Here is a 25,936-nt window from a genome sequence, read left to right on the forward strand (position 1 = left end):
TATGGTCTGTAAAAAATGTATCAAGTATTCCTTGACTTGAGCTATTAATAACTTTACATTAGTACAGTATTAGGAAGGAATCCACTTTATCAGAAACACAGTTCAGAGAATAATACAGGGCTACAAATTTGGTATAGAAACCAGACAAATGTGACAGAAATCCGCACATGCTACATTTTGAATTCAGTTAGCACTTTCATTGCTAATTGGTCTTGTAACAAACTCCACAGGAAAACAGTCTTTCATCGTCAATACACAAACATTACTCTTAGCATCAAGTTCTGGCTGAGAGCTGATAACAACACTCCTAGGGAAGGTTTTAAAGAATCTTTGTCCTCGGTACAGACATAATTGTACTTTCACCCTGAATCTGCGAGTATAATCAAGTAAATGGTGAAGGATGAGAAGAATATAAATTTTTACTGCGCACCCAGCTATCTTACAGTGAGCATATGTTAGTTCAGTGAGGTCTCACTAATCAGGCCTAAATTATTATTAGTGCAATGCAAAATGTAATAATAATAATAATGAAAAAAAGGACCAGTGATGCATAAAAATGGAATATTGTTATTTGATTACAGCTCAATTCTGTTACCATTCACGCCTTCAAGATGATCCTTGCTGCCTCAGACGAATGGTTGCCATGGCAATCGAGAGTGGAGTTGTAATTTAGGGGAAATTTGCTTTGATTTGTGTGTACACACATTCAACTGCGTTCGTGGCTGAGGATGCGTTTGTGCACGCATGTTAGAAGGATGCATACTGTAGCAAGAACTGTATGGTTAATATTTACTATTTAGAAGTAATATACATACAGTACATAAGATTAATGTATATGACGTTACGATGGTGTATTAACATGCATTTACTATTATTAAATCCAAAGAAATCTGTGGTAACAATGCTCAGTGTGTTTGCTCATCCAAACTTATGACACACGCATAAGAAAACACATGACATCATGACAAAATACCTTCTGTGTCTTTTAGTGTTAAAATGGTATCTACAATGTGGAGTTTTAGTGTTTTGGTCCGTAGTACAATAAGCTTTTTGCCCCATGAGACTCCACAGGTCACTGAGAGTCGATGCAACACATCGGTGGCACATACAATAATAACAAGGCTTCCTGCTGTCAGCTGTTATGGGAGTGTGTCGGGCACTCAGGGCAGTACCTGCTGTGGAGGGCAGTGGGAGCTAAAGATGGCATCGTAGTGCTCGATGAGCAGCTCTGTGAATATGTTGAGCGGAGTGATAGCGCTCAGAGAGACCCCGCCGTGACGGGGCCACACCAGGTTCACCCCAAACACGCACGCCAGGTTGGAGGAGCTCATCTTATTGAAGATGCTCTCCTTTGAGACCTGCAGAGATCAAAGATCAGAGAGAGAGAGAAGCAGTGACAATAGATACACACTGAGGATCTAGTTTATTAGGTACCTTGGTACAGTAGCTACAGTATTTTCAATGCGCAGTTATTCAAGTGCACACAGTTACATTTAAATAGTATTTGAAATACAAAGTAAATTCATTCTAAACTGATGCTAGATGACTAAGTTGATCCTAACAAAACGTGCATAGCTTTTAATTATAAAAAATGGTGATCTTCAATGCATGTCATGCTGCGTGTTACAGTAGATTTGCATGTTCTCTAGCTAATTATCTCAATTATAGGTTGTGCACGATTATGAAATTACATACTGCATGCAGCTTATTAGAAAATTACATACAGACTTGGGATTGTGTACGATAAAATCTTTAAACAGGCGCTTGCAGTAAAAGACTTTAGACTACACAGTGTGTAAAATGAACATCTTTTAATGCAGAGTTTGGATGGTTTGTATGTTAAAGGTCCTGAGATGTTCAGCCGATTTGGCGTACATAATTACACTTCGTTCCCCCTGATTAAACATTTGCATGTTAGGGTAAGTAACGATGCCCCTGGGAGTGTCTGCAAGAAGACTGTGTGGTTTCGCGGTACAGAGGGTCATGCTGCTTCACATTAACAGGAAGACACTGAAATTGTGAATGTCATTTTCAGTGAACTACAAATCTGCCTGGTGGATTTACGCCTGATGATGACTTGTGCATGAGTGCAGAGGAATATGGGGGAATGAAAAATATTTATTTATATATCTATATCCAGAATGGTTAAATTATTGGGATGTATTAAGCAGAGAAAACAACTACGGAGATTTAAAATTACTGGGTGAAATGGCGATGTAGACACCTGGTGAAGGTACATGGTAAAAAAACAACAACAACAAAAACAGTAATAACCAAAGCTATGCTTAATAGTAAAAGTAAGAGCATTTCCATGCACACACCATGAAACCTCAGAATAGAGACTAAACAACTGTGTGGCCATAAGAAAACCACTTGTTAGTGAGACTAATCAGATAAGACTTTAGTTTAGTATAATAAAGATTAGATTTTGGAGCAATGGAAAAGGATCATGTGGTCGAAAAAGTCCAGTTTGAGTGATGGGTGCGTCAGTGTAAGAAAGGAAGTGCATAAATCACGTAAAGTGCCAGGGGTAGCTTAGTGGTTAAGGCATTGGACTACGGTTCGGAAGATCCCAGGTTCAAACCCCACTGTTGGGCCCTTGAGCAAGGCCCTTAACCCTCAACTGCTCAGATGTGTGATGAGATAAAAATGTAAGTCGCTCTGGATAAGAGAATCTGCCAAATGCCTAAATGTAAATGTAGTGTAAACTGTACAAGCCTTTGGATGCAGTGTTATGATATGTGGATGCTTCAGTTGGTCTGGTCTAGGTTTAGCAATGTTATGTAGCAACAAAAAATGAAGTCAGCTGATGACTTGAATGTACTGAATGCCCTGGTTATCACATCAATCAATCCATCCATCCTTTATTAAAGGTTGTGAAATCTAAGGAATAGATTCCCAAGCTTGGTGCTTTGGAAGACCCCGGTCTTACACATATTAGATTTTCACTGGTCTAAAACTTTAGCATTTTAAAGAAGGACCAGCCCTAACTGAGCAGGTGTTATCCACGACCAGTGTTGGGACCCTGTGTCTCAAAGGAAGCAGTTAAACAGTCTCACCCACGAATATATCATTTTCGGATTTTTCCATACTTACTACACAGTGTAACATTTAATTCATTCAAAGTTCGTACAGCAGTTAACAGGCAGAGATTAACACCCAGATACATGCATTTATTCCAATTGTAGATTCCAAATAAACTGTTTAGATTTCGTATAAACTGGACACAGTGCAGATAATCTTCATTTGCTGTGCTGTTCTTTATATGTAAGTTATAAGCAAGGTTTATAGGTGCAAGGTTTAGCATAAAACATGCGAGTTGTTTTATTGAGTTTTTTTTATCCCGGTGGCATGCCTAATAATGTGTTTTATATTATTTCTGTCTCGCCAAAATGCCATCAGTCAGCAAGAAGATTGTGACCGGAGACCAGAGAATATTACAGTAAATGCTGAATGTAATCCTGAGGTCAGTCCACGACCTGTATCTTTACCCATTCAGCATCACACCAGTTTAAAGCGGATAAACTCTGTAACATAGTCTATGTTTTTTTACAAAACAGTTTTATCACAGAAGTGTTTATCATTGTATCAGAACTACATTTACTAAATCTGATCATCAAATCTGAATCCGATAATCATACTAAAACAGTGTACATAGTTATTATTCTTTTATTCATTTTTTGCTATAAACACTAGCTATTCACTGTGATGCACTTGCCTGAACTTTTTTTTTGTATGTAAGGTAAAGGAATATAATTTATTATAGTGCAATAAAATGTTGCGGTACCCACATAAGCATGGAAGAGCGGAACCAAAAACAATTTGTTCATGAGTCACTAGATGTAGCCAGAGCTGCAGTGTTTCCTCTTACCATATGCAGGAAACAGATGAGGTACTTGACCACAATGAAGTTGTACTCTGGAAGCGACTCAACAATCCTTTTGCACCTCGAAACCCGCAAGCTGCTCTCCACCACTGTGGGGGAGAAAAATAAAAAAATAAAATAAAATAAAAATACAACACGCTAGATTATTTCACAAAAGCCAGACTTTCCCCTGAAAAATCTATGAATTGTTTTACTATTAACAATCATTTTCCTATTACACCAAAGACTTCTAGCAGTCTCTGCTGTTTGTTACATTTCTTACTTAGGATTCCTGTGAAATCTTTAAATTTTTAGTTTAAATGTGGTTCAGCCTTCTAGATTAAGGCCTGGATTTAAATACTCACGGGTAAGCTCTTGTATCTGGTTATATAACGTGAAGGTGAGTAGAGGCTCAGGCAGCTCCCTGAGAAACGTCTTCAAGATCACAGCAGGAACATGAACATCAGAGTACTGCTCAAAGCTAACCGGCTTGCCTGAGGCCAAACAGAGAAAAAAGAAGGAAGAGAGGAGCAAGGGAGAGAATTCATAAAATGTACTTATTATTCTATGGACTTATTCTGTTAAAAAATAGTGAGATGGTTTTGTCATCCTCCTTTTTTTGCCACAATATCTGTAATTATTCTGTGAGGCAACAATAATGTATTGAAGAAAACTAGGGTCCGTATTCACAAGGTTCTTTAGCCTAAAAGTTGCTCCTAGTGCTGAAATCTTAAGAAAATTCTTAGTATTATGACATTTTCTTAGGACATATGACATTTCCGCCTAAATTTAGGATAAATCTTAGTAAAGACAAAAATGATTTACTAAACATCTTAGCCCTAAAAACAGCTCCTAAGGTAAAAATTGTTAATAGTAGAGAGAAGGACTTTTAAAAGGCTTAAGAGTTTCTATAGCAGAGGATGGCGGAAAGAACAAATATTTTCCAAATACTAATAAACGTAAAAGTAAACACTGCTCTTCTGTCCAGTTTGGATTTCTTGTTGTTTTACTTCCTTCCATCTCTCCTGGATTGTTGGCTACATACCACCAAAAAAGTGCAACTTAAACCTGCAATCATGTAAATTGGTAAAAGGTGAGTCATTTTAATTACATCAATCTAAAATGGATGAGTAATAAAATCACAATGGTTAATACATGTAAGAAGTTAAATATAGTAACTACTGTATGGAAATTGGTTGCTTCAAAAGTAGACACATTTTCAACATTTGGCTGTTTTAAATAACTAAGATATTTAGTCTATAACAGAAACTTTGCATAACGTAGCTTGTATTTATTATTATACAATTTCTTCATATACAAACATTATGATTTCACTGTCTATTCTATTATGGTGTATTATATTTTTACAAAGAGCACATTTCAAAACCTTTGCAGAGGTCAGATGTTATTTTTTTAACCAATCACAGTCCTTGAATTGCTGCATCATCCCTAGCAACGGGGTCAACCGCACCTCCTCACTAAGATAAAGGATTTTATACTTTCCTTACTTAGAGTTGCTCTGAGAAGTTTCCTAAATCACTTCTAGTCTAGGACTCCCAGCTAGGACTTTTTAGGCTAAGATAGGAGCTCTCTGAGAGAATTCTAAGAACCTTTGAGAGTACGGGCCCAGATGTTTATCTTGTTCAGTAAACATCAAAAACAGAAAACTGTACTCGGATATATTACACTTATCCAGTAATGCTATTACTGTAAAAGCAAGAGTTGCAACGGTTTATTTTGTCCAACAAATCATCCCCCAAAGTTACACTTTCTTCAGTGCGATCATGTTTTTATCTCTAAATAAACCGCCTTTGCATAACTTTAAGAAAAGATTCACTGCATCTTTTCTGTCTGCACTGTTTTTAGTTTGAATTTCTCATTACTATGGGCATGAACAAGGAAAATGGTGTGTAAGTAAAGAGCCTTTTTTTGTTTTTAACAGTAAAACCTGACTGTTATTAATTATGGTTGAGATAATTTAATTTTTTTCTCCCAGCGCGGCACACCAGCAAATTAGCACCACAACCCCTGAGCACATAACAAATATTTTAATCCAATTACATTTAATGGGCTTCAATAAAGTATCAAAGTTAAACAAACTAAAATTACTGAACTGCTGCTCCAACAATATACAGCACTTCCTTTTTCTTCTTTATTAAATAGAAGACCATCGTTGCTTGGCCCAATAAAGAATTAACTCCTTTCTTCTTTTCTTTCCCTAAAATAGGACTACAGGTTACAGACACTTCATTAAGGCAGAAATATATTGTGCTAAGCAACCTTTTTGTAAAGCGATATGCTCCAACAAACGCATTGTTTAAAAGGACAAAGGCGGCAGAATGAAAGCACAGAACGAGAATGAGTAAGCGCAAACATGAGAAACGACACCGCCGACTGATACAGCTCTTCTTTACGACTGGACTCTTTTACACATTATCGGAAGGAGTCAGAACATGATTATTTAGTTAAAAAGGCACTCACTATTGTCTTCTTTCTGTATTCAACACAATCAAAAAGTGTCTCAATAAAAAATAAGATGTATAATCACAACCTTAAAGCTGAGAAGGGTTAGGAATGGAATTTTGCATTAGGTCTCCACAGGTAATTGGAGGAGTTAATGAAGTGGAAAGTCGAAACGGACACTATCTTAATGGGGAGTTCTGCAGGCGACGCGCTGCCTGTGATGCTATCGAGGATTGGCGGCGGAGACTGAGCCCTATTGATCTCCTTTTCTTGGCTGTGGGAGAGGAAAGGAAAGAGAGAGAGAGAGTAAGAGAGAAAGAGATGAAGAGCTCACCCTGGTTATAGAGTTTCTGTATGTCCTTGATGAGCTGCACTCTGACTGACCTTCGGAAGATCCCTTCTGTTTTCAGCCCTGGAGGATGGAGAGACGGAGAGTGGGGGTAGGGGTGGTGGTGGAGTGGGAAAGAGGACACTGAGTGAGACTGTGTTTTGAAGTACGCCCTTAGTGAGGTTCATTGTGAGCAGTGTTATGTGAAGTACAGCTGTGAGCATGCAAACGGTAACTGAAAAAGTCATAACAGTCACAGCCTATATCTAATATACTGTACAGCAACCATGTATCCAACCGCTACTTTTTTTCCTTCTTACCTTTCTGCTTGAGGTAGGACACGGTTTCGGACATGACAGGAGGAATCAACGCACCATTGTTTCTCTCTCGAATGCTGAAAAGTATACATTTAATATTAAATGTTCGACTGTAACCCAGCACAGACGCAGCAAATTATATTGTTTGAAATAACAGATTTAAATGGTTAGACAGTAAATGGTTTAAAACAAAAACATTCACCCTTTTTAACAACAATCATCCAGTTGATATCACTTTACAGGAATGACGTTTTCATGTTCGCTTCACCACAATTCACTATTGAATCTACTCACTATTGTAAGCTCACGCCAAATTGCTGTGTGGGGAGGGGAGGTCTGGGTGGTGGAGCCTTCGCTGAAGGGGCTGGTCCTCCTTTCTGAGCAGCACAGAGTTCTTCATCATGCCTGATCACAACAGGTAATGGAAAGTGAATTCTCAAACCTCTTGTATACTGTACTTGAGCTTACAAGAATAATGTGCATTGGAAACCAATTCATTCATTTATATTCTAGACTGATTATCCTGTATACAGGTTAGTGTGGGCCTGGAGCCTATCACAGGAGACTTTGGGCATGAAGCAAGGTACTCCCTGGGCAAGGTGGCAGTCCATTGCAGGACACACACACTACAGGCATTTCTCTGCATGTCTTTGGACTGTGGGAGAAAACCGGAGTACCCAGAAGAAACCCACCAAGCACAGGGAGAACATGCAAACTCCATGCACACAGACCCCGAGTTGGGACTCAAACCCTTGACCTTGAGGTGCGAGGCCCAGTGCTAACCACTATGCCGCCATTTAAAGCCAATATTTTCTTAAATTCTTTAAACTAAACATAGCATCTCTACACCTGGACAGATGTTTTCTGTCACATTTCTGTTATTCTGATATGGGATCCAAGCTGATGCAAGCCCGTCGAAACTAAACAACACTGGCACAATTTAACACAAATCTTCTACGTTCATGTGCATTTGGAGCTGTGCCAGGGAACGTATTTCTTTCATCAAGTAACAGATAACATTAAAGAACACCTGAGGTTCATAAGCTCACATAACCTCTGCAGTCGGCATCCTCACCTGGTGCGCTGCAGTCTGAGAATTCGACAAGGTTTTTTTTATTGGCCTGAACTGAGCACTCACACAGCAAAACGCAGGAAAGGAAATGATTAATTAATAAAGCTCAAAGACATAAACCAGCTCTGCTTCTGTAGCAGCTTCTCTATTGCTTTTTACATCAGCTCATTAGATCAGACATTTGCTATACGGTTTAAGACTTTAGGTCATTAAGTAGTGTGTTTTATATGCTGCACTTCATTTACAAGCTCTGATCTGATCAAGACTTGAGAATGTTCATCCGCAGTATATCATAAACACTTTAAATGTATTCATTTATACAAAATAAATTGTATTATTAATGTATAATTGTGACAAATCATTAAAACAATCTCCCCAATTTGGTCACACACTAATTTCCAGCCTCTAACCAGCTCACCGCAATCATACAGCTACAGTATCCACTGAGGAAGGTGAAGACTACAAGACATGAACCCAGCCATTTGCACTCATCAGGGAGATCATCTTTTTGATCTCCGGCTAATGTTATGTCACAGAGCTTCACAACACCACTGTAGCACCATCTACCCTGATCTCACACACACAAACTCACTGACATGCACGACTGGCCAGCGTGAATTTTATCAGGGTCAGGAACCATACCAACCATTAAAACATGCATACAAATATGAGTCAACTTATGTTTTTGCTGCAGAGGCACAGCAGGATCCCTTCTCTGAGATTCTGATTCATGGACATGTATGAATATTCATAATACTCACAGGTCTGGACTCTGCTTGTTCTTTCCCTTGCCAGGCTGAGCCAATATAAACGGTACCATAAAAACCCTAATCAGCTTTGTGTGCGTGTGTGTGTGCTCTAAGTTTGCAACAAAATGAGTTTTAACAATGATGATGTTTAAAGAAAAAGGCATTTAAGATAAATACTTTTAAATCTACTTTTGATTAACATTTTGCATTAGATTGTACATCAGACCTTAAAACAGCAGGTGGGATAATGAGCTGCTCGTAGTTGACGTGTTCTGTCAGCTCTGCCAGATAGTTCACGTAGGTAAGCTTCTTTCCAAACTTGTGGCTAGATGTAAGGAGATAAAGATATGTAAATACCACAGATGCACACATTGGACACAGAGCCTGATGGATATCGTGACGTGTGTCTACCTTATAAGAGGTTTGAACACGTTCCATAGGATCCGAATAAAATTTGTGGGGTGGACAACATAGAGGGCTTTAAGATTCTTCTTATACCTGCACAGGAATATAAAGAAAAACATTTTAGCAATAGAAATTACTTATACCCTATGGGTAAGACGGAAAACACTTAAAACATTAAGTTATGGTTTATTACAAGCACAGAAATGTACTTTCATTTGTCTCATTATTGAAACTAAGTTATTAACCCGAGGCTTAGACACAGTCAACTGCTACCTCTGAGATAAAAGACCACTAGGGACTTGTTCGTCAGACAGGCCGGTGAAGTTACTCACTTTCTGTCGAATTCCCGGTAGGCGTTTCTCAGCCAGCTCAGGGAGGGCTTGTTCATGCTGCGTAAGCCGTAGTGGAAGTAAACAACTGTGTAGTCACTCTCAACATACTGATCCAGTGTATACTTCATATACCTGTAAACCAGCCCAAATATCACCTTACACATCTACTGCATGATTTTAACCAGAGAAGAGAGAACTAGAATTTAAAATGTGGTTAAACTGAACTGAAACCATACTCACTCGAGTAGTCGATGGTGATTGAGCTGATGTGACGGGGGCAAACAGCAACTGCTAAAAATGATCAGCTTTCTGCCATAATTGTCATCACCTACAGTACAACACAGTATTATTCCAGAGGTTCCATCAGATAAAGTTGAATACTTTCAAGAATCCTCACCAGACACAAGTTAACTCACTCACTCACTTTATCCTGTATTTAGAGTCGCAGGGGGCCTAAAGCCTATCCCAGGAGACTTGGGGCACAAGGTGGGGTACATCTGGGTAAGGGCGCAAATCCATTGCAGAGCACACACAAATACACTCACTCACACACTACGGGCAATTTGGGAACCCCAATTAGCCTAATCTGCAGATCCTTGGATTGTGGGAGGAAACCGGAGTACCTGAAGGAAACCCACCAAGCACAAGGAGAACACACAAACTCCATGCACACAGAGACGTGAATCGAGCTTGGCCGGGAACCGAACCTGGACCCTGGAGGTGCAAGGTGACAGTGCTAACCACTACACCACCGTGCCACCAAATTCAAACCGACGCACTTTACTAAATGCATGTCATTAAGATCTCATCAAAACATAATCGGAACATGAAAGGCATGAAAATACCAGGTGTAAACTGCATTCAATTCAAATTGGCCACAACCTTTTGTGAGAGATAGAGAATTATCCTGGTATGCAATTCGTCATAAAATAATCATGCACATTTGCACACACCCTGGACATTTCTATTTCATTTTTTGCACACCTTTGCACATTGCATATTTATGGTCATTACAGTACATCTTCAAATCCATGAATATTTGCACACTCCCCGGACATTTCTATTTAAATTCTGTCAATTTCCATAACAGTTTCTATATTTTTTATTTTTGTACAGCTATGCTTTTGTTTTTATATATTTTGTAAATTTTACATTTTGTACTTATCTTCTATATTTTTTACAGCTAAAGTTTTTCTATATTTTATTTTTATTTGATTTCATAATCTCTTATTGATAATTTAGTTTTTTAAGGCCACGGACGGCCGTAAAAGCATTTCACTGCCTATCGTACTGTGTACGATTGTGTATGTGACAAAAAAATTTTTTATTTGAATATGTCACCTGAGGTATTCAAGTGCTAAATAAAGTTCATTCAACAAATTCAGTTCTCTCCTTTGTAAGTCCATCACTGAGAGATAAATCCACTAAGGAGCCACAGTGATACAGCATATACTGACTAAACCAGAAAAGCTTTAACCTGTTTCATTAAAGGAAACAATGCGAGCAGAGACAGTTGAGGTATCTGTAAAGTAATGAGTGAAATTAATCTTAGGCAAATCAAGTGGTACCTGTAACTTGGAGGATGCCGTGCCTCGCTACATCATAATAGGGATGTGAGGTGTCCTGACAAGCATCGCCACTGGGTGGTGATAAAGGTCCCACATGACCCTGATCCTCCTCTTCCTTCTGAAGCTCTAAAAAAAAAATAATAATAAAAAATACCACAGGCTCAACTTTTGTTTCCAGACATTAGGTGCATTTACATTTACCCTAATATTCCATTAATAATAGAAATATAAAAATGCAGTAAGAAAAAACAACAATTGAAACGTGATTTCAGATTCAGTCTGATAGAAATAAATTTTTTATCTGAACGAGAGGGCGTGGTTTAAGCCTTTTATAATCTCTTCAATAGGTAAATATTAGGCATGTAAACACAAGATCCGTGGTAAATCAATTCTCTCTTGTTAAAATATATTTATATTTCTGCACTTTTCTCGCTTGTGAGAGTAATGGTAAGTGGTGTGATGAATTTCCATCAAGAAAAGTAAATTTATCTTTTATTTCTGATCGGTGAAAACACTCTGCTCTCTCCCACCTTTATTTAAAATTTTCATCCACTGAGTCTCTGGCTGAGCAAGAGGCACTAATAATAATACGTGAGCCTTGAAAGTGGAAAAAAACCTCGAACTGAAGAAAAATACTAATTCTTCTACGGTTATATTCCCAGGTGAGTAAAAGCTTCTCAGTCAGCAGAGCCACTTTGCACATGCCAAAAAAATTGAGTAGCTGTTTGGTGCAAGTAAACTCAAATCTTATCCTATCACCATCCTTGTGAAGAGTTAAGTTGTAATCTTTTTTCAAAATTATTTCAAGCAGATTAAAGAAATGGTGTCCATCTAACTGTAGCTATTGTCTAAGAATATTGTGAGCTATTACTTTGGCTGGTCAAATATTACTGCATTGTTCATACTGCATAAACATACTGATATTTTTAACTAAAGGACAAATGTACATTACGCGCTATCATGATTTTGTATAAACAAATTGAATTACAAAAAACTGTAGCACTCGTCTGACTGTTAAAATATATCTATATTTAAAGGTCTTGCAAGAAAACAAAGCTCTACAAAGTTACGATGGAACATTACACAATCCTGTATGTTAATGGTTATATGTCCTGTTAATAGAATTAACTGAACACAGGAATGGGTAGATGCTGTTGCATCATAAAATACAGAAGCCTACTGTATCTGTGCCAGGATTCAAATGCAAGAAATGTTTGATCAAAATGGGATTATTGCGTTTCCAGTGTGGACATTAATTAGATCTGGGTTTGGAGAACGAGGGAAAAAATGAACCTAAATTTCAAAGAAATTACAGAATATAAAAACCAATATTACCATTTTCACAACTTTCGGTGACTTTAATACATTTGGCCATTATGGAATATCTATAATAAACATTAAGTAAAAACATTTCTGCTCCGTTGAAATTCTCCTTCACTAACTCTTATTCAAGTTTCCTATTTAAGAAACTTGCCTCACAGGGATTCTGTTATTTAAGCTTCCGATCTAAAAAAAAAACTAAAAACTAAAAAAACTTATCAGTAGCCATTATCTGTGTGGTGAATGTCTGATGCATGCTGGGACAGGAAGCAGGCTGTAAACACAATCTCTGGCTAAAAAAAAAAAAAAAAAAAAGGAAATGACCAACAGACTTCTGTTTTGGCCTGTGAGATAAGTCAAATCTCTGATAGTTCTGTCTATCTGACCATGCTCTGGCTGTACTGAGGGAGACGCAAGCACTAAATAACTCTTTCTAATACACTTACAGCCATTTCAAAATAAAGACTTTAGTCAAACTGAACACAAAATCTTATTAGGGAAAGGCATGATGTTGCATGTTACTACAGCACCCTCTTTTGGGGAAAAAAACACCACCACTAGCAGTCCACCTGAACAAGGCTTACTACAGTATATACAGAATTTCCAATTATTTAGAATGCCATTCATGTGAACTAATTTTTCACTGAAAAGGTCAGTGTGTGTTAATGATTAAAGAAGCTTGCAGAGGGCACAAAGTGACTTAAAGTGAAAAAGAAATATGTTTAATAATCAGTGCACTGCTGTCTCCTCCACAAAGACACACACATTTTTGAAGGTCAGCATTATCAGGAGTGTGACCTGTCCCTGTCTTAAGATGGTAAATATAACTCAGCAGGAAGGTGCACGCCAAATCCAGCATGTGGTTTCAGAGAAATGGCTCTGTTTACTGTTTGATCCTTCACGTGGCCTGCTTCCTTCCTTAGCACTAAGTCAACAACTGCCTCAGGCAGCAGGAGTTAGAGTCACTGCTGCCATCTTGGATTACTAATTCCTTTACAGGCATCTGAGTAAGCTAGTAGCCGGGCCATAAGAGAGTTTACTTGACACCAAACATCAGGGACACTTTGTAGACAGAAAGGGGATACCTCTAAGCCTGAAGGTTACTCACACCGGATACGCCATGGCCGAATCATGTCGCGACTGTACACTTGATCCACGCGGCATACATTAGGTTTGCACTAAAAGCATGACCACACAGTTATGATACATGGGGAATGTAGACAGATGAAACTGGACCTGCTGTAATGAGCATATGTGACTGCGGACGAAAGTGTAGCGCATATAAACTTTTCAGAATTGGGAGATCTTTGAAGATTATTTAAAACAGTATATGTAGAACTTGTGTGAGTGACTAAAGCATTGTGCTGTATTATTTGTAACATTTGAATATAACACAACCAGAACCCTTGAGTTTCAAAACTAATGAATAATAATTACAACATAACTGCTAAAAACAAAAAAAGACATTAGGTCTCACCTATCTCAGCCAGCTGCTCCAGGTCATTTGCTGAGATCATGGTAAAGACAAAGTGAATTCAGCCAAGCTCAGTTTCATTCTGCAAAAACAATTAAATACTAATAATAAGAAAAAGAGGAAGAAAAAAAGAAGAAGAATTACGATGATGATGATAATAATAATACTCATCATCATCATCATCATCATCCTGATCTGAAAGTACTGGAAGGCTGTTTTTAAACTATACACCAAAGTAATCTGAATTTGAGATCAAAAGATAAATATGTAACAATATATATGCACATTTCACCTTTCGAGTCCTGATATTTACATATTATTCATATTTTTTTTAGAATAACATTACCCAGTGGATTATGATTATGCCGTGTGAAAGTTGCCATTTATGTCACTGATATTTTTTTTCATCACAGCTCTCACAATATTTCTCACTGTAGTTTTCCCTCACTGACTTAATTGTGCTTCTAGCAACTTTGCACCTGCATGTTTCTGAAAACATGTTGTGACAGAGATGTTTTCTGTGTCTTTTTCCATTTAAGTGTTGTTTAATAATGCTGTTCCTGAGAACATTTGGGAGCTCTTTTACCTTCATGAATGTTGTCTTTCCAGTCACTGGCAACACTTTTTATAATGCCAACATTTTGTGCAGCATTTATAATTACAGACCACAATTTTGGCTATACAATGAAGACATCTGGGGTTGAGATTAAAAGACGAATATCAGATGATATCTGAATTTAATCAAGAAAATAAACGCAAAAAGTCTGCAACCCACTTTTTCTGTTCACCAAAACCTTCTTTGTTCTGAAGCACACCTTCTTTGCTTTTCCAGACTCATGTGTGCACACACTTGAGTGTGACAAAAGTTTTGAGACAAGTTTGAATTTATTTATTGATTTTTTTCCCCCAAGAATTCGATGAGACATATGGCATTAGGTAATTAAGTAACAAGATCAACAGTCAGTTGTTATTTTAAGACATGACGGTCAGCTTTTCTGGAATAATTCCTGCAAGAAAAATAATCAAGTGCATTTGCAAAACCATTCCAGGAAAGAAAGACCAAGACTTATTTCTGTGAGCTCTCATAACACTGTGTGTGGAAATGTTTTCTTTCACTTTTATAATTAAACATAACTGTCATTTTTATATTTTTACTTTGTTTTTTCCCCCACCAAGCTTTTAAGTGAATTGCATTAATTATTTCTTTTTTTATTACCACATGTTGGGTGTGTTAGAGGATTCTTAATCCAGTGCCAGTAAATCCAATAACTTCCTTAGTTTTTTTTTTTTTTGAATTTCATGTAGGCTAATATTTTTTACTGTAATGGCAACTTGTTTTAGGCCTCTATATTTTCGCTTTCAATGTCTTCTTCAAAAGATTATGATACCGTCCTCCCTGCCCTGAGGATAAATGAGAAAATTAAAGCTGTCACTCAATACTAATGTCTTCTTTCATGTATATTTACAACAAAATAACTGATGGTAATTGGTTACAATTCAAGCAACATGGAAAATGTGTGAAATATTTAATAACATAAATAGTTGACTTTAATTAAAGCATCCAGCAGATAGTTTAAGCGAATCCCAAATGGCTTATTTGCAACATCTGGTCATTACACATGATACAACATAGTGGCTAGTGTTCATCTGTTAAATTCCCATATGTAGCCCAACCACCAAAATACATGTGGCGCTTAGTGACGCTTCACATCAATGCTAGTCATTAGCACGAGTTATGACTTCACTTATACTCAACATTTTGATTTCATTTATGGCACAGGTTTAACTTCAGGCAAATACAGAACTAGTCCCAAGATTTCATTAAATTCTGTTCAGCAAGTTTTGCGTGATACTATAACAAAATCTGTCCAGACAGAAATTTTTTTTAGACTGGTTTCGGGTCCTTTAATGTATAAAATGTAAAGAAATCATTGAAAGATGCACAGAAAACTCTTTTTTATTTATACAGATAATTCTCACAGGTAGGCTGGAGAAGGAGGAGGAGGAGAATTTCAGTTTGTGGGACTCGTATGTTTTTATTTTTTGATTATATTCGTTAACAATATCTCCTGAAAATCTGTGAACTCCTTATGATTGGCGTTTCTCCTTTAAAGAGATACCACAGACACATGCTGACAACACAGAGGCTGGACCAAGTGATGGATTTCCCCGTCCCCCCAAAAAAAACAACAGAGCAGTGACTCAAATTAGTAGGTGACCACACAGTAATGTTTATAAGATCACAAAAAGGCTGAGGTCATGGGCTTTGAATATTTGCTAGACTTAGGCATGATCTAATGACCGGAAAGTTGCACACAGTTTGTCTGCTGTGAAAGCACATGACACGGCTGTCTGTGTGTGTGTGCGTCACTGCTAACAAAAGTAAGTAGTGACTGCAAATGAAGATTTTGTAAATTGATACGTCTTTATGCTCTCCAAAATCTTTATTTCTTAAAAATCATAAATCCCTAAGTTAATGTTTTTTGGTTTGAATTTATTTTCTTAGCATGCTGGTGTACAGTATTTTCATTTTGGGTAACAACCGATCTACATTACCCTTAATGCCTTTCGGATACCTGCTGATTGTCGAGCCAGAAGAATTTAGTCCTTATGTCATCTCAGCCTAAAGAGTGCAACACAGTATTGCTTTAATCATTCAGACTGCCTACGTCTCACCTGCTCAAAAGGAAAAAGCTCAGTTCTGCTTAAAAAGATCAGTAATCGAAGCTTCAGCTTTCTTGGTTATCCCACGTCAACACCATCGTCCAGGATTTGTCTAAGAAAAATCTGACGATTACTGTACTACTTTAAATTGTCTATCAACCTGTGACATCAATTACAACCTTCTTGTAGGAACGACACAGCACTAAACGCCTGGATGAGCATCAGTAAAACTGAGCACAAATCTAAACATGTTTATGTTTACCATGTGGACTTGGTTTATGTATGTAATCAAATAATCTTATTAAATTCTCTTATTAAAATTTTTGTATCTATATGGAAAAAAGCACTGGAAAGGTATTAAATAAATAAAACACAAAAATATAAATGCTACTTTGTTTTTATGTGCATGACGTGTGGTACAGCATGAAACTGAAAGTATTATTACATGCAAATTGTACAAGAATCATGTGACCATCGTCTGGCAATCCACTGTCCTCTGTGAAAGCTACTTAGATTAAAAAGCATTCTGTGCCATTTTATATCTCGCTTTTGCAGAATCTACTACTATTTGCTTGTGCCTCTTCCTTTTTAGCCATGTTTCTTCTTATTGCATAAGCATCCCTAACCATGCGAACACATACACCTTTTGCATAAAACATACATTGAATAAATATTTACAATGAGAGAAAGTTTGACACTTGCAAAAAAGTTTTATCATTAATTTTCTTCTGTATTTGCAGCACGCACACCCCTAGAGGTTGTTCAAGCTTACACATAGTGAGCGCCTTGTATTCCCAAAGATATTAAACTCTGTTACACATTCATGGGCTGGGTTTTCATTAAATACAAAAACAAATCCAGTCCCAAATGCAAGAGCTAAAGACTCATAGGTGAAACTGAGGTTCGGTACATTTGTTGTCGTTTGCTTCATCTTTTAAACAAACTTTCAGAAAACACAAGCTGCTGCTCTTGGAAATTCCCAGACAGATGTGTTAAAGCCAGCAGTGAGGTGAGTTTCCTGTAGGATGGTGAATTTAGATAGGGCAGGGTGGGACATAATAACAGTATGGATGTATACTGTGATAAGAAAGTGTAAAACAGTTACACTGGGACACATCGCTTAAAGTAGACAAAAATTTGAGGCAGACAGGCCTACTTTTTAATCCATTCATTTGCTAAACCAAAGGATATTATTGAATAAGAGATTAAAAAATAAAAGATTAGATCTATTTTCTTGAGTCAATCTAATTTTTTTATAGATAAAGCCCTGAGTATAAGGTTCCCCTGCTTCAGGTATTAGACTGTAACTTAAATTACTGAAATATTAGTTTTAGTATGACTTGTAACTGAAGTCACTCAATAGTTCAGGACTGGAATTTCCTACAGTTTTTACCTGAGCTTCCAATAATGAAACTGGACTGCATATTGACTTAAACACATCTAATGTTATAAATATCTTCCAGCTGCCTAACACATAGTATACAGAGGTGGGTAGTAACGAGTTACATTTACTCCGTTACATTTACTTAAGTAACTTTTTAGGAAAAATATACTTCTATGAGCAGTTTTACTGCACTATATTTTTTACTTTTACTTGAGTAGATTTGTAAAGAAGAACTGCTACTCTTACTCCGCTACATTCAGCTACACTTGACTCGTTACTTTTGTAACCATTTATTCTACACATGCAGCAGGTAGCTCTACCGCATGACTGTTTCACCAATCAGACGCAGCAACAATAATCACATGACTCCGCTTGACCAATCACCACATCTTCAGCCGGTGTTCTATAAATCCATCCTACTGTACATACAGTCACTGCGCATGTGCACACAAACGTTTTTACATCGTTCTCTAATTTTGCGGAACGCCCATAAATCTGTGCTGCTACTAGTGGGATCTTGCGGTTAGTGTACAATCTTGCGGTGAATAAAGAATGACATTTTTCATGTTTGTGTGATTATATGTTAACTTTAATTGTACATATAATGCTATTTTAACAGTCTATGAATATATAAGTATATTTCAGCACAGAATTAATCGCCAACACACATGTTGTACAGTTTTATGCATCCCAAAAAAATATGATGTTTCGCGGCAAAAGAACATCTTCATCCTGCAGTGTTCATACTGTACTTACCCGAGTAATATTTTGGATGAATACTTTTTACTTTTACTTTAAAAACAATCCCAGCTATCTGATATCACCCTAATGGGGATGAGTTTGATTTTGAGTCAAGACCTCATGGAGTTTTTCCATCTTGCCCTAGGCTTGCTCATCGGGGATAATGGGATCATTTTGATTCATATATTCTCACACACTTCATACACATTTCCCTGATTTTCTTTTGATTTTGTAAAGTTGCTTTGTAAAGTGAAAGTGCTATACAAATAACATTAAGTTGCATTTGTATGTGCAAGTATGTTGTAAATCACTCATTCAGGGAAAGAAAAAGTTTAAACTGTACAAATCAAACACATAAATAAAACCTTCTCCGTATGAAAGCGAGCATTTAAAGTAACATGAATTAAAATAAAGTCTAGAGAGCCTGTAGTACAGAGGGCTGAAACACCTGAGCAAAACCTGCTTATTTATTTATTCATTAATTCTTTCATGTTTTAAGCTTTTCAAATGTGTTATGGTGAATTCCAGCATTTCTTAACCTTCTAACTCCATTTTAGATGAGTGCCCCAAACACGTGAAGTGTATAAGAGGCTGTTTGGATGTATATACGTGAAACAAGACCAGTTTCTTACCGCCAGTGTCGACTCAGGTGCTCAGAAACGCGACTTCCTATGACGCGCGCTTGGTACTGCGCATGCGCGGTCTCTCTCTCTCTCTCAGCGAGTTGTTTCAGAGATTTCCTCCGAACATTCCCGAAAGTCCGCGGGATCACACAAATCCCAAATCACACACACTTAACTAACCACTACTAAAGGTGTGAGAGTACTGCGACAGCGGAGGAGGTCTGCACATAACACTAGGAGTCCTGCAGGTGTGCACTGTTGCACAGGAAGAGTAGAAAAGCTGTAAACGGCTGTTAACAACACAAACACGGATTGTTTCACAGCCGGAAGTAAAAAATGGGCGTTTTATGGAAATCAGTCACTACCGTTTATAGATAAAGGTTGTTACTCTCGGGTGTTTGAGGCGTGTTTTCCCCCCTCACTCTCTCTCTCTCCAATACACTGAAATCTTCATACTAAGTGGTTTGACTGGTCACTCAATGGAAAAGAAATCCAGCTGGTCAAACTAGGTACAGTACTGGGTATTCAAACAGCCAAGCTGGTCAAACTGGTTAGATGACCAACAACAAATCACAGGACTGTCAAACTCGGGTCCTGAAAGTTTCTTCTTTCTTTTTTCCCTTTTTCTTGCTTTCGTTCTTTCTTTCTTTTGTATGTTGTTTCTTTTGCCTTCTTTTTTTAACGTTTGTTTCTTTCTTGTTTGTTTTCCCTTTCTTTCTTTAGTTTTTTTCTTTCTTCTTTCTTTGTTCTTCTGTTTCTTTTTTCTTCTACTCTTTCTTACTTTTGTTTGTTCTTTCTTTTTCTTTCTTTCATACGATTGTTTGCCCTTTCTTTTTCTTTCTTTGTTCTTTCTTTCTTTTTTCTTTTGTTTCTTCTTTCTTTTTTCTTAAATTTTTAATTCCTTTATTCTTTCTTTCTTATGTTTGTTTTTATTTTTTTCAATCTTTCTTCCTTATGATTGGTTTTTCTTTCTTTCTTTTGTTTGTTGTTTCTTTTTCTTTCTTACATTTGTTCTTTCTTTCTTTTTTCTGTTAAGAAGAATATTTGAATTGTTTAGCTTATTAGCCAGGCCTGAACAACCGGAACAGATGGACAAACAAATCTTTTTGAAGATCTATGTATATTATAGGCAAAGAGAGACTATTTAAGCTATTGGCCATGTGCCTATGTGTCAGTACATCAAAAGTACTAGTCATTAACATGTTAGTCATAAAGGGACCCGGAGACAGACAGACGGACGATAGGAAAACAATATATTATTGTTTTATATATATATATATATATATATATATATATATATATATACACGAAAGAGTTCTAGCAGATACAAGCTGTTTGGATGTGTATTTGTCTGGATACAGGTTAGAGGAAATGTTAACACATAAGGAGTCAGAAAGTGCAATGAGTGTATTGTTTTATGCGCATAGAAACCTTTTTATCAAATTAAAAGACCTTTCACTTTCTTCCTTCCTTTATTTCTTTCTTCCTTCCTACCTTTCTTTTCTTTACACAAAATTCTGAACTTTGATAATTGTCCATATTCAACTCAGCAATGCAGGCTATACTGAAAATGAAGGTTAAAACTTTTATTTTTATTTGACTGATGATGGCAGGATCTTTCATTTGACCTGATCACATGGCCCACAAATTTATCACGTCAGCAAGTTTTTTGCCGTTGACGTCACAACGTGGTGGGCATGTTTCCACACAGAAGGTGTGAAAAATCACTATCATGATCACTTTCTTTCATCACTTTACTCACTAATTCTCTATCAGTCTTATCCTGGACAGGGTCAAAGGAAGCCTGAAGCCTATCAAAAGGCACACAAGTGCACACGCTATCTTTGGACTGTGTGAGGAAATCAGAGTACCTGGAGAAAGCCCACCAAGCTTGGGGAGAACATGCACACGCATACAGAAATGGAAATGGGACTGAAACCCTTGACTCTGAAGAGTGAGGCCACTACACCATGTGTCACCTAACATTTTCTTTCATTTTTATTAATATCGACAAGTGTTATTAATGTGGACAGTTTTAATTTTTTGGAACTTCCATTGAAGCTTTAGTAATTTCCTCATCTGCCATATTGAATGGTAATTTCCAACTAAATTTGTTTATTCTGCTAGTTAACATTTTGTGAAATAGTTATTATACCAAAGCAGGGCGATGGTAAGAATTGTATTAGGCTGGTTAAATACAGGCATTAGCTAAGCAGTGGTTCCCTAAGTGTAATCTGTGAAGCATTGGAACAAACTTTTAAATTACTGCTACTAATGCAAAATCTTTATGGATTTTTTAAAAGAAAAAACAGAGCAGTAAGACAATTGGAAAATCATTTTTTATTTACATAGAAGTGATTAATTTGCTGATCTAAATTTTTAAATAACTTAAAATAAGTGTGCCTATAAACAGTTCATACAGTTCATCTTGAATTGGACTAATGTATTCTGTTGTTGAAAAAAAAAAACAGGCTTTAGAGCTCCAAGAAATAACCACAATATTACAGTATTCCTGTGCACATAATGAGCCTACTTTTTTCAAAGGAAATTCTATGCTGTATAGTGTTATGTTGGGTTCACTCAGAAAGACAAACCAAGTAACTGAACTAGTAACAGAATTTTTTACAGACGGGGCCTAACAGTTCTAGGACCACTAAAGGCACATTGATCTTATGGAAATTGTTTAGATTTGTATCAAATTCAAATTCACAGCAAAAAAAGAAGACTGGTTATTTTTAAACACTTTGATTTCTTGCGAAATTTACTATGAATTATATACCCTTTGAATCCTCAGAAAAAGGTCCAATATGACGACTTCACACACTGAGTTGAGCCGGAGAGAAAAAACTGTCACATTTTTATGCTCTGCCATCTCTGAGTTGACCTCACAGAAATGCTGCTTTGATTTACGAGACAGTCTCGCGTTGGCTACGGCTGCTAATTGGCTGCAAGTGTCAATCAAATCTTTGCATCTCTGCTTTCATGTTTGGTCTTTAACCTTTTCACAGCCTAAATACCAGCCCAAGGTCCATCTAAACCTGCTAATGATGGGAGGCAACATAAGCTTTTCTAGCTTATGATGGAGGAACAGCAAGCACTTTATATCAGAAATTGACTCAACAGCAAAAATACAGCATACTGTCACAAAACACATTTAAACTCAGTGCAATTTTACTCAAGTGATGTAAATATGCTGTAATTTTTTAAATTGTTATTGTGAAGGTTAATAACTTATTTTTAGGTTGCATTCAGGTAAGTACTTGAGTGCAAAATAGCACTGATGGAATGTTGGCAAATAACTTTGTAGAAATAATGTTGAGTGATCAGAAAGCAAGAACAAAGTACTGTAGATACATTTACAGTGATACTGTATTCTGTCCCTGGCACTAAGATTCTCAAAGTGAGGAAAGTCTGACACCTTGTGGTGAAATAGCAAATGTCATTTGTGTTGTTCTGCAGTTAATTGTTGGTCCATTCATTCATGACTAGTTAAAAACTGTATACTAGTACTTGAACTAGTTATCCAGTGTTATTGTATATAGAGGGACTTTATAGGACTTTCCAGTAAATAATGTATATTGATTTAGAAGAGATGTAAAGGAATGTAGGAAAATAAGTTGAATAATAGTTGTCATGATAACTCTGACCATAAAAATGAGTTAAATAGATCTGTTTCAAGACATGCAGCAGATTGACTACAGTGATCATTATAAGGTCTCAACCTCACTGTAACACACACACACACACAATAAAAAAATCACTTATCCTGTACAGGGTTGCAGGAGACAATAGGCAGACTAAACCCTGGGTTGCCAGTCCATCACAGGTCACAAGCATTCACACCATCACACACACACACTACAGGCAATTTGAATTATGCCAATTAGCTAACCTTGCAACTTGCAAACTAAATCAGCCAGATGGGCTCAGGAGAAAACATGCAAACTCAGGAATAAAAGACCTATATGTTCACAAACCTAATTTATTGTATTTAGATGCAAGAGGTCAAATCATATTGTTGTGTGTTGTGTGTTGGGAGGTTTTTCATCGAAGCCTGGGAAACTGCTCAGGTTTGGGGGCAAGATACATGGAGCAAAATAGAAGCTTAAGCTAGAAGAAACCCTTGTCAGCTTAGACTGTAGTTGGGTTTCGCCTTCCAATAATCCTAGGCATTCTGTTAAAGCTATACTGGAGCGATTCACAACCAAGGACCTGAATATGTTAGAATGGCCCAGTCAAAGCCAAGCCAAACCATATCCATGATTTGTGGTAAATTACTGTTCACCGCAGTCTTCATTCATTCTGACACAGCTTGAATAGGGTTACCAATAAGAATGGACATAAATATCAGCATCCAGATGTGCAAAGCTAAAAAAAACATACCCCAGAAGACTTTGAGCTGGACTTGAGCTGGACTTGCAGCCAAAGATGTCAACTATTGATACAGGCAAGGTGAACACTTATGCAACCAACAAATGTTTATCTTTTTGGTTCATTAATAGTTATGATGTCTATTTGATTTCCATAATGAAACAGTGCAAAAATATGGAAAAAATGTAAAGTGTTGCATTTGTCTGCAAATACACTTCTGCAAGTACATTTCTAGCAAAATGAAGATTCAGGTATTATACACAAAACGGTCTAATTCTGGAGAGGCAACGTTAATAAAACAAACAGAGCAATGTTCCAGTGTGCCACAAATAAAGAAGAGCTGACAGAACACCCACACTAAAAACTTGGCAGCATTGGTGTTGCTAATCCTTCGCTGGCTCTTAACCAGTCATTAGTTGCCTTGCAAAGGGTTGGGAGGGAAAAGAATGATTGCAGAGGGTACCAAAGGAAACACACCTTCTAGAAAATGCCACTGGAGTCACGCAGTGGTCCCTGTTCCAAACGCAATAATCCATAGATGAGTTATTGCATGAAGCAACATTATCATGGTGGGAGTGCAGCAGTTTCTGCTTTCATGGCCATTGCTTTTTTTGCCTTAGGGTTAGGATGAGACATCAAGCCTGGGTTTTCTCTAAGGTTATGATTGTCAAAGTGTGAGACACAATACTGAAAGATTTGGTCTTACACTCTGGCAGTCAATAAAATATCTGCTCTAAGGTCTAACTTGGAAAAAAGAAATAAACCATGCGGACCACCAACATCCAACTAATCAGCACGGAGAGGCTACTTCCTGTCAGTCATGTACAGGAAGTCTAGCATTCAGTCCTTCTGGCCTAGGCTGCACATCTGCTTGTGTTTTGTGGTCAGGGCTTTAGAGAGATCATTTTACTGAGAATATCAATTACTTTTTAATTGTGAATTTGTCCATAGACCATTCTTTGGACATTTGTACACAAAATATGATTTATACAATATTCCTTTTAATCAAGGGGAGTGAAGATGAAGAAAGAGCTGATTTTGCACAATATAAGTGAGTACAAATGTATTATTGTTGTTATTATTGAAAACATGAAAACCTTCATGCACATCTCAGGAAATTTTATAAGAGGGGAAAAGCTTATTAACCAGGTGAGAGGAAGTCACCGAGACACCACAACTGCTTGCCATGAACTTTTAATGTGTGATGGCATACATTTGAAAAAGCAGAGGTGAAATTCACACACTGTTGCCAAACATCTATCCGGAGGTCAGGAGACCTGAAAATAGCACTGATCCGGTGAAGCGGTTCAAACAGTATTGACAGCAGTCCTGCGGTTCTATCAAAACCCAAGCATGAAAGTTGTTTCCGTTCAGGGGTAAAAATACTGTAGGGTTGTGTGCTTTGCATTTCATAGGTAACAGTATCATCTGTTGAAACAGTAAGCTGGACAGGAAACAGAAAACTCTTCCAAATGCATGTCAGTTATTCTTATCTAGTGTATCAAATAACTGGAAAGGCATAACAAGTTGGGATTTACTGCTGTGAACACCCAATTACTCTCACTCCACTCCACTGCACTGTGAAATAGCTTGTTTGGAACAAATACGGGAGAAATGAAATGGCTTGGCAACTTGAAAAACATTTTTTAATGAGCAGTGAGCTATCAGTAGGAACGAAATAAGCAGACAGACTGACTTTCTCCTGCAGGAAAGATTAGGGAACAAATGTAAGGAGAGTCATCAGTTATACATTCCTCAGTTCCTTTTTGTTAATTCTTAGTCTGATTATCTGTAGCTGGGCATTGGTGGTGTGTTGGATTATTACACACGCACACACACACACAGAGGCATGATGCATTCACTTTTTAAGGGGCACAATTCCATGGCATTGTTATCTAAATCCAAATTGCTTATACAAATTAATTTGCAAAATAAATTAATTCTACAGATGAGGATATGTATTTGTGCTCCAAGTTTAATTATTTATCTGTTCATATATCTGTTCATGGCAAATTCATTATTTCAATATGAAACAAGATAAAAATAATTGTAGTAGAAATTACCTTGGAACCACCTGGTTAAAGATTATTTGCCAATATGATTAACTGATCATCAGCAAGTGTGCAGACCTCTATAAAAGCAGTTTGCTGATCTGGAGCATTCAGGTGTGTGTTAACCCAATGCCAAGAGGGAAAGACAAAAGAAATGGTCTTAGATAATCAATTGTTGCTGGAAAGGGTTAAAACCATTTCCAAATCAT

General features: G+C 37.2%; 1 protein-coding gene across 1 annotated transcript; it reads right to left on the reverse strand.

Annotated features, from left to right (window-relative positions):
- Window positions 1-22: 22 nt before the first annotated feature.
- LOC128533906 (rho GTPase-activating protein 8-like) lies at window positions 23-19,398 on the reverse strand. Its single transcript, XM_053508136.1, has 13 exons — window positions 19,315-19,398; window positions 13,897-13,975; window positions 11,100-11,225; window positions 9,772-9,859; window positions 9,532-9,663; window positions 9,206-9,292; window positions 9,021-9,119; window positions 7,268-7,378; window positions 6,977-7,050; window positions 6,663-6,740; window positions 4,231-4,359; window positions 3,872-3,975; window positions 23-1,358 (listed from the first exon to the last, which is right to left on the reverse strand). Exons 2-13 carry the CDS (start codon window positions 13,934-13,936, stop codon window positions 1,161-1,163), a joined length of 1,266 nt encoding a protein of 421 aa, XP_053364111.1. The 5' UTR covers window positions 13,937-13,975; window positions 19,315-19,398; the 3' UTR covers window positions 23-1,160.
- Window positions 19,399-25,936: the final 6,538 nt, after the last annotated feature.

Source organism: Clarias gariepinus, chromosome 12, assembly GCF_024256425.1.
Source record: "Clarias gariepinus isolate MV-2021 ecotype Netherlands chromosome 12, CGAR_prim_01v2, whole genome shotgun sequence".
NCBI lineage: Eukaryota > Metazoa > Chordata > Actinopteri > Siluriformes > Clariidae > Clarias > Clarias gariepinus.

What these genes read in the sequence shown, in the direction of transcription:
- LOC128533906 (XM_053508136.1), bottom strand. Translation starts at nt 13,936, where the DNA reads ATGATCTCAGCAAATGACCTGGAGCAGCTGGCTGAGATAG. An exon ending in TACCGGGAATTCGACAGAAA is followed by an intron (nt 9,293 to 9,531) that starts GTGAGTAACTTC and finishes ATTCCTGTGCAG; the next exon opens with GTATAAGAAGAATCTTAAAG. An exon ending in GTGTTCAAACCTCTTATAAG is followed by an intron (nt 9,120 to 9,205) that starts GTAGACACACGT and finishes CCTTACATCTAG; the next exon opens with CCACAAGTTTGGAAAGAAGC.